Genomic DNA, 9,948 nt, shown 5'->3' on the forward strand with positions numbered 1-9,948 from the left:
TGGCCCCGTCACCCAGGAGACCTGCCCCATCACCTTCCACGTCCAGCAGCACCAAGAACAGCTGCAGTTTAATGTCGCCCGCATGCCTCGCTTCCCGCTGATTCTGGGCCTTTCCTGGCTGAAGCTGCACAACCCCATCGTGGACTGGGCCCAGCAGGAACTACGTTTCCGAGACCCATGCCCCCATCTGACTCCTCCCACCACTCTAGCAGCCGGCATCCCGAGTGATGGTCCTCAGCTCCCTCAGAAGTATGCGGACTTCGCCGATGTCTTCGAAGAGACAGGAGCGGATCAGCTTCCCCCTCACCGGCCCTATGACTGTGCCATTGACCTAGTACCTGGGGCACCACTCCCGGTGGGGCGTCTGTACCCGATGTCGGAGCCTGAGTTGGCAGCTCTGCGAGACTACCTGGACAAGAACCTGAAACGTGGATTCATCCGACCCTCAACCTCTCCCCTGTCTGCTCCAGTCCTCTTCGTGAAGAAGAAAAGTGGGGAGCTGCGGCTGTGCAATGACTACCGGGCCCTGAACAAGATCACCATCCGCGACCGGTACCCTCTACCACTGATCCCTGAACTCTTGGATCGCTTAAAGGGGGCCCAAATTTACACCAAGCTGGACCTCCGTGGAGCGTACAATTTGGTGCGCATACGGCCCGGAGACGAGTGGAAGACCGCGTTTGGGACCCGATACGGGCAGTACGAGCACCTGGTGATGCCCTTCGGATTGACCAATGCCCCCGCTGTCTTCCAGAGGTTCATGAATGACATATTCCGGGACCTGCTCGACCGCTTCGCGATCATATACCTGGATGACATCCTAATTTACTCCCGCAATCCTGCCCAGCATGCCGAGCACGTCCGCCAGGTCCTGCAGCGCCTACGAGCCCATGGCCTCTACGCCAAGCTGGAGAAGTGCGACTTCGACCTGCGCTCCGTCGAGTTCCTTGGGCACATTGTGTCACCGCAGGGGATCCTCATGGACCCGAAAAAAGTAGAAGCGGTCCTGACCTGGCAGGCTCCTCAGAATCGCAAAGACCTGCAGCGGTTCCTTGGTTTTGCCAACTACTATCGGCAATTCATCCCGGCCTACGCATCCCTGACCACACCCCTGACTCAACTACTCCGCCCCAAAGAACCCTTCCGCTGGTCCCCAGAGGCCGATAACGCCTTCTCCACCCTGAAGACTCGCTTTGCCACCGGGCCACTCCTGAGATACCCTGACTCCCAGCTTCCCTTTACGGTGGAAGCTGATGCCTCCAACGTGGCCCTGGGAGCAGTGCTGTCCCAGCGCGAGGAGCCGTCCCAGCCACTCCAGCCCTGCGCCTATTACTCGCGCCAGCTCACTGCTGCAGAGAGGAACTATACCATCTGGGAGAGGGAGTTGCTCGCGATCAAGGCGGCGTTTGAGGTTTGGCGACATTACCTCGAAGGGGCTCGCCACCCTGTTCAAGTGCTCACCGATCACCGGAACTTGGAACACCTCCAGACCACCCGCCGCCTCAACCAGCGCCAGATCCGGTGGTCCCTATTCTTCTCTCGCTTCGACTTCCGGATCTCCTACATCCCCCATACCCAGAACCGGAAAGCAGACGCGCTCTCCCGGAAACCGGAATACGCCCCTGCCTCAACTGAGACCGTGCCCGCTGCTCCAATCCTGCCACCCTCAGTATTTGCAGCCACCTCCACTTCACCAGCACTCGTGGAGGACATTCGGGCTAGCCAGGCCAATGATCCCTGGGTCCAGCAACACCTCCAGGCTCTCCAAGATGACCCAACAGGCGAGTTCACGACTCGAGGCGGCCTCTTGCTACACCGCGAACGCCTCTATGTGCCGCCCGGGCCCTTGCGAGCAGAAGTGCTACGCCTGACCCACGACTCGTTACCCGCCGGGCACTTTGGACAGCATAAGACCACCCACTTGCTGACAAGGGAATTCTGGTGGCCACGAGTTCGCGCTGATGTTGCCCGTTATGTCAGCTCCTGTGACGTCTGCCGACGGGCCAAAGACATCCCAGCCAAACCCTCAGGGTTGCTACAGCCCTTGCCCACATCTTCAGGACCCTGGGAGACCATCTCGATGGACTTCATCACGGAACTTCCGCGCTCCAAGGGTCAGACTTGTATCTGGGTGGTCGTCGACCTATTTACCAAGATGGCCCACTTTGTTCCGTGCCCGAAACTTCCCACAGCTCAGGAGACGGCCCAGCTTTACCTGCAACACATCTTTCGTCTGCACGGACTCCCAGCCCATCTGATCTCCGATCGGGGCCCTCAGTTCTCCTCTCGGTTCTGGCAAGCCCTCCATTCCATCCTGGGTACTCGAGTGCACCTGTCCTCAGCCTACCACCCACAGACAGATGGCCAGACAGAGCGCACCAATGCCACGCTAGAGCAATATCTCCGCTGTTACACCTGTTACCAGCAGGATGACTGGACCACTCTATTGCCCCTAGCGGAGTTTGCATACAACAACGCGGTCCATTCATCCACCCAAATGACCCCGTTTGCTGCAACCTACGGGTACCACCCTCGGTTCTTCCCGGCAATCCTACCACCCACGAATGTCCCCGCCGCCGATGCCTACCTGCAAGAACTCCGCGCCAGCCAAGACTTGCTCCGAGAGCAGCTACAGCAGGCCAAGGAGGCATATAAATGGGCTGCGGACCGAAAGAGGCAAGAAGGCCCTCCAGTGCAGCCGGGGGATCAGGTGTGGCTCTCAACTCGCTACCTGCACCGGCCTGGTCGGTCTCACAAGCTGGATGCACGGTTCATTGGACCCTACCCCGTCGTAGAACAAATAAACCCCGTCGCCTTCAGGCTCCAGTTGCCACCCCATCTCCGCATTCACCCTGTGTTCCATCGCTCCCTCCTTGTTCCAGCTGCACCCCCTGACCCAGCTCGGCCTCCTTCCCCACCGCCGCCACCACCGGTGTTGGTGGATGACGAGGAAGAATACGAGGTGCGCCAGATTCTGGACTCCCGGTACCATCGTGGAGGCCTCCAGTACCTTGTGGACTGGGAGGGATACGGCCCAGAAGACCGGTCCTGGGAACCTGTGGACAATCTTCATGCCCCGGACTTGGTGCAACGATTCCACAGCGACCACCCCGACCTCCCAGGCCCCTCGACGGAGGGGGGCCCTGGGGGGGGGGATAGTGTCATGGGTGCTGGGGACCCTGCAGAAGAAACCGAGCCTGCAGAGCCTGCAGAAGGAACTGTGCCCCTGCCACCTGCACCAGTGCCCCTGCCTCCTGCTGAAGAAGATCCAAGCCCCCCTGCCTCGCCCTCTCGGGTGGATCGTGTGCGTGACCGCCTTCGTCAGGACCTCAGGGATCGGAGGAGGGCGGCACGCTCACAAGCAAGACGCTCCCTGAGCCCTGAGTGGTGAAAGGATTCTGGCCCTTCTAAGTGTGAGGATGCTTAAGTTTCGGCAGGATCCTGGCTGCTGCTCTGAGACAGCAATTAGCCCAAATGAGCAACAGGCAGCAGAGGGCTATATAGCTGTGGGCTTTGGGAGGAGGCTTGGTGGAAGCAACTAGTCACATACCTGACATCCTAGCATCCACTCCGGCTCTTGACTTTGGCTTTTGGATTCCTGACTTTGGCTTGGACCTCTGGACCCCCTGACTTCGGCTTCTGAACCTCTGACCTGTGATACCTGGATTACGATTCTGTTTTGGCGCCTTGGACCCTCCTTGCTCACGAGTTGCCGACCTTGGACTGCCCCTGGACTTTGCCTGACTCAGCCCCAGCTCGTGACAGCCCAGTTCCCAACTGAAGGATGCTGACAGGGATGAGGGTGGCTGACACTGCAATTAAAAGGACTGCAAGGGGGAGGGATATGTGGAATTCAGCTTGAAGGGACATTTGTCCTATTATGTACCTCTTTGTATCCTAATTAACCTTATACACAATATCTTTTTGGTGTATAAAAAAAGGGAAGGGAAATTTGTTCCTTCTCTGCCGGAAGAAAAACATGGGGATGTGGTGTTGAAAGATTGTTGCTGTGTGTGTGTGTGATATTTTGCGGTTTAAAAGAATCGAAAGAATACACTGCTTTTCTGTGCCCTCCAAATGGTTTGCGGGTCTGTGTGTATAAACACATATACAACAGCATAGTACAGTGTTCATACCTTAGAGGTAGAACATATTATTTGCATGTTGAAGATCCAAGTTACATTTCTGGCATCTTTAGAATTTCAGATGGTGAGGCTGGGAAAGATCTCTGATGTGACCGTGGAGTGAGGCTGTGATCACAATCTGACCAGGGGTGTAACTGAGGATATAGCAGCTACATACATGCATGCAGCATACATTGTAGTTTACAGAATGATATAAGCAAATGATAGGTTCCTGCTCCAAGGAACTTGCAGCTCAAATGTTGATAGCAAATGAGACAACAAAGGAAAGGACGCTCCCCTTTTCATTTATTAATTTTGTTTAAAATCTAATGTACCTTATTTTCACGCTCTTTATTTTCATTGTGTAATTTGATTATCTATGCACATCTCAGGAGTGTAAATATTTATATTTATAAAAATCTCTCTTTTCTGTACAATATGTTTAGGTGCTGTGCAATGGTCCAGGAACATGTGTCCCAATCTGCATTTCGGCTCTTCTCCTGAGGCTGCTAGGACTAAAGAGAGTGACCATTGTGTATGTCGAGAGCATCTGCCGTGTGGAGAACTTATCTCTGTCTGGAAAGATTCTTTACCACTTTTCAGATCACTTCTTTGTTCAGTGGCCTGCTCTGAAAGAAAAATACTCCAAGTCTCACTATCTTGGGCGAATAGTATGACAACAAATGTGACAAGGGTTAACACCACCACTGAATTCCTTAGCAATGGGATCTGTTCTTATCTCACCTGTACATTGTACCCAGCTTCAGCAGAGGATTCTCTTTTCTCCCACTGCTTTCATGGAGCCCACAAGGAACAGAGACAAAAGTAGACAAGCTTCTAGAACAGACTCTGCTTCAGCTGAGATTCATCTTCAACAGCACTTTTTAGCAAATCTGAATTACAGTTTGTATTGGGTTTTAAAAGCTATGAACTGCTTAGGAAGCCAATTTGGGGTTGAAAGACAGGAGAAAAGCATAACAACACACTTTTATGGGGGGGGTGCATAAATCCAGTTTCTTGTGTCACTTTATGTCTTCAGATATTCTTTCCCCCCTGACACATTTAGGGTTGCCAGGTCCAATTCAAGAAATATCTGGGGACTTTGGGGGTGGAGCCAGGAGACACTGGGGGTGGAGCCAGGAGCAAGGTTGTGACAAGCATAATTGAACTCTAAAGGGAGTTCGGGCCATCGCATTTAAAGGAAATAATGAAGAGTAGGGGCACCTTCTTTTGGGGCTCATAGAATTGGACTCCCTGGTCCAATCTTTTTGAAACTTAGAGAGTCTTTTGAGGAGAGGCATTGGATGCTATGCTGCAAATTTGGTGCTTCTACCTCAAAAAACACCCCCCCAGAGCCCCAAATACCCATAGATCAATTCTCCATTATACCCATGGGAATCAGTCTCCATAGGAAATAATGGAATGTCCAGCAGATATTTCCCTCCCCCCCTTCACTTTCTGATGACCCTGAAGTGGGGGAAGGGCCTCCAAACCGGGGAATCCCCTGCCACCACCTGGGGATCGGCAACCCTAGCCACATTACTCACTTCACCTTTTCCCTTTTCCATTAGCGATCATTTAGGGGAACAAGGATAAAGGGGTTGGGATCAAATAATCAAATGTAGAAGAAGTGGAACAGGGCCTACATGGGGATCTAATTTCTAGTTGCCACATACATTTGCTGGCTCATTTTATGGAGCTGGCCCACATACATGTCTTGTTTAGTTTGCATTTAGCTTGTGAACCAAGAAGGGGGGGAATTGGCAAAAGAAAAAAGAACAGGTGCTGCTCCTAAGGAGCACATACAAAGCATCAGAATTTGTTAGATCCTTCATTCTTCCTTCTTTTGTTCCTACTGCACAAACTCAACTAAAAAACAACATTCAGTTCAAATGTCTCAACCCAAGAAACAGGGATTTAGGGGCCGTGCCTCACAAGTCCTTCATTCTTGGTCACACGTAGTATTTTCCTTCCACACTATTACAGGTGTTTCCTCCCATTTTTCTGGCCTGTCAAAGACTTCCATAATTTAAAGAATGGTGCACGATGCTGTAGAATTATCACTGAAATTGAGAAATTGCACTAAGATTACTCTGGGGCTGGTGAAATGCTTTCAGTACTCTGGTTTGTCCTTCCCCGCTCTCAATGCATGAAGCATGTAAAAAATTAGCTGGGCTATCCCATACTTTTCTGTACTCAGTATCTCCTTGAACCTGCCACCTCCCTTTTCCCTGGGCAGTGCAAGACTGCTCTATGGAGGAATCCTGCAGTGAGTTCCATGGGGCAATAGGATGGGCGGGCACAGTGCTGCTGCTGGCAGAAGAGGTTTGTTTAATTGAACCCAAGAATTGTAAGAAAAAAGTTCTTGTTCTAGCACAACAACCCTTGTTTCCTGTATGCAAGCAATCAAATCCCTGGTGTATATTTTGAGCATAAAGGAAACAGTCATATTAACTTGGCTTTGTGACAGTTTTCACTCTGCAGCCTTTTCCAAAACCCCAAAGCATTAAATCCAGTATCATTTTTCCTTTTGGCTTGTCAAAACCAGCTCTGTGATCCAACATGCTCTTTTTAAAGCTGTGTGTTTAATTGTTAAGATAAATAAAAAGGGTAGCAGATGTCACAAAAAGATGCAGCATTTGCACACGAGAGAGCATGTGGGGGGTGCATTGCCCAAGCTGAACATAAAATCTTTTAACAGCATTAAATTATGAAAAGCAAACTTTGATTAGAAAGCAGTGAGATTTTGGCACATTTTTGCAGTCCTGCATGTGATGCTTAAATGAGTATTAATGATGCCCCCCTCAAAAAAAAATACCCTGAAGAAAAATATTACTTTTGTCAATGAACTTGAGTATCTGTATATTTACATTTGGAGTGTTTAAAAATGTGTTCCTTTTTACTTAGCAAGTTCAGGACATATTTAGTTAATACAAGGAGCTTTTTTTCTTACCCTTAAATGGGAAATAGCGTTTCATATCAAATATGTCCTATCATAAAATGCAGGTTTCTGCTAAGGGTGTTGTAAATTTTTGTGGTCATCTATGAGAATGTAAATCTATACATGATTCTGTTTATCAAACAATTTAAACACATCTGCATAAGCAGACACATCACTGAACAGATTTGGCTTAAAAACACACTATGAGAGACACAAAGCTTTATGTAACAATCAATCAATCAACATTTTATTTATATCCCGCCCTCCCCACCGAAGCAGGTTCAGGGCGGCTAACAACATCAATACAGTAATTATACAGTAAATATTTAAAAACAATAGCTAGTTTAACAGTTTAGTTTAAGATTCTAAAATTACTAAAATTAACATTCTGGTGCTATTTCAGCAGATGGTAAAAATCACTTAGGCAAGTCCTTCTGTTTTCCTTTTAATCGACGAAGGCCATCCCAAAGAGGATGGTCTTGCAGGCCCTGCGAAACTGTTCAAAGTCCCGCAGGGCCCTCACTTCTTCCTGGAGCTGGTTCCATAGGTGTGGAGCTACAATAGAGAAGGCCCCCATGCGAGTGCTCTGTAGTTTTGCCTCCTTCGGCCCGGGGATGGTCAGTTCTTCCCTGCTGACCTCAGTGCTCTTTGGGGTTCATATGGGGAAAGACGGTCCCTCAGGTAGGCAGGTCCTCGGCCATATAGGGCTTTAAAGGTAATAACCAGCAATTTGTAACGAATCCGGTATGTAACTGGCAGCCAGTGCAGTCCGCGCAGCCCTGGCTGTATGTGCTCCCATTTCGGGAGACCCAATAGCAGCCTAGCCGCCACATTCTGCACCAGCTGCAGCTTCCGGGTTCGGCACAGAGGCAACCCAATTTAGAGGCCATTACAGTAATCCAATCTCGAGGTGACCGTTTCATAAATCACTGTTGCTAGGTCCTGACACTCTAGGAAGGGGGCCAACTGCCTTGCCCGCCTTAGGTGAAAGAAGGCTGACTTAGCAGTGGCTGCTATCTGGGCCTCCATTGATAGTGAAGGCTCCAGTAGCACTCCCAAGCTCTTGACCCGGTGCGCCGCTTTCAGCGGCACCCCATCAAAAACCGGGAGAGGTATTTCCCTCCCCAAAGCGCCCCGACCCACACAAAGGACTTCTGTCTTCATCGGGTTCAGCTTCAACCCACTCAGCCTTCGCCAAGTTGCGACAGCCTGCAGTGCCAGGTCCAAATTCCCTGGGACGCAGTCAGGCCGGCCATCCATTAGCAGATAGAGCTGGGTGTCATCTGCATATTGGTGACACCCAAGCCCGTGCCTCTGGGCAAGGGGGCGCATATAGATATTAAATAGCATTGGTGAGAGAACTGTTCCCTGAGGCACCCCACAATCTAGTATGCGCCTCTGGGACAGCTCACCCCCGACTGCCACCCTTTGTCCCCGACCCTCGAGGAAGGAGGAGAGCCATTGTAAAGCCGACCTCCTAACCCCTACGTCGGCAAGGTGGCGGGCCAGTAGTCGATGGTCGACCATGTCAAAGGCAGCCGACAGATCTAACAGCATCAGTACCGCCACACCGCCTCAGCCCAGATACCACTGGAGGTCATCCGCCAAGGCGACCAGCACTGTCTCCGTCCCGTGACCTGGATGAAAGCCGGACTGGCAAGGGTCTAGGATGGAAGCATCATCCAGAAAACCCTGCAATTGCAATGCCACTGCCCGATCGATAATTTTACCTAAAAACGGTAAATTAGAGACCGGTCGGTAGTTTGCCAATTCGGCCGGATCTGCTGTACTTTTTTTCAGGAGGGGGCGGACCATAGCCTCTTTCAAGGGTGTTGGAAAATGCCCCTCCAGGAGGGATCTATTTATGATGTCCCGTAAAGGACATCTAAGCTCCCTCAGGCAAGATTTAATTAGCCAAAAGGGGCATGGGTCCAGATCGCAAGTTGTTGGGCGTGCAGAGGAGAGAATTCCGTCGACTTCCTCCAGGCTGAGTGGGTATAAGTGATCCAGAACTAAACCAGAAGACAGGCACGGAGCCTCCAGTTCATGTACTGTATCCAATGTGATGGGCAAGTCCTGGCGGAGCGACATGATCTTATCTGCAAAAAATTTCGCAAAAGCCTCACAGCCTATTTCTAATTCTCTCACATTTGGTCTGCCTTGAGGCAGTGTAGTTAAATTTCCAATTATTCTAAACAATTGTGCCGGGCACGAATTTGCAGACGCAATCCTGGCCGCAAAGTAATCTTTCTTTGCGGCCTTGACTGCCATCTCATAAACATTCTATAGGATGTTCTCGTTACTTCGTCACGAATGCGCCGCCACTGCCTCTCTAGCCGTCAGCCCTTGTTTCAGCTGACGTAGCTCCAAGGTATACCATGGAGCCAGCCTCACACGAGGACGCAGAGGGCGTCGGGGTGCGATCTCGTTGATTGCCCTGGATAGCCGATCTTGTCAGGCCTCAACCAGGACGTCAAGGGAGTTGCCAGGGGGCCAGGGATCCCGTAGGGCCATTTGGAACCGTTCCGGGTCCATCAGGCTCTGCGGGCGAGCCAAAATAGGCTCTCCGCCCATACAAGGTTGAGGCAGCATCTCCATACCGGCCTTGAGGGCTAGGTGATCCGACCATGGTACCGCTTCCACTGTGATATCATTCACCCGAATCCCGGACGCAGAGTCCAAATCTAACATGTGCCCTGCCTGATGTATAGAAGTCGTAACAAATTGAGAGAGTCCCAGTGTCGCCATGGAAGACACTAGATCCATTGCCTGATTGGAGGCCGCGTCGTCAGCATGGACACTGAAGTCACCCAGGACCATAAGCCCTGGGTACTCCAACGCCCAGCCCGCCATTGCCTCCATCAGGGATGGTAAGGCGCTGGC

The 9,948-nt window shown here is 51.1% G+C and overlaps 1 protein-coding gene across 1 annotated transcript in view; it reads left to right on the forward strand.

Moving 5' to 3' along the window:
- The window catches only part of ALG14 (ALG14 UDP-N-acetylglucosaminyltransferase subunit), a 48,145-nt gene extending 42,996 nt beyond the window's left edge, over positions 1-5,149 (forward strand). Inside the window, exon 4 of the mRNA XM_060232226.1 lies at positions 4,571-5,149. Within this exon, the coding sequence (XP_060088209.1) occupies positions 4,571-4,801 (231 nt within the window). The 3' untranslated portion in view covers positions 4,802-5,149. The remainder of the gene's footprint in view (positions 1-4,570) is intronic.
- The last annotated feature ends 4,799 nt before the right edge of the window (positions 5,150-9,948 follow it).

Source organism: Heteronotia binoei, chromosome 2 (assembly GCF_032191835.1).
Source record: "Heteronotia binoei isolate CCM8104 ecotype False Entrance Well chromosome 2, APGP_CSIRO_Hbin_v1, whole genome shotgun sequence".
Taxonomy (NCBI): domain Eukaryota; kingdom Metazoa; phylum Chordata; class Lepidosauria; order Squamata; family Gekkonidae; genus Heteronotia; species Heteronotia binoei.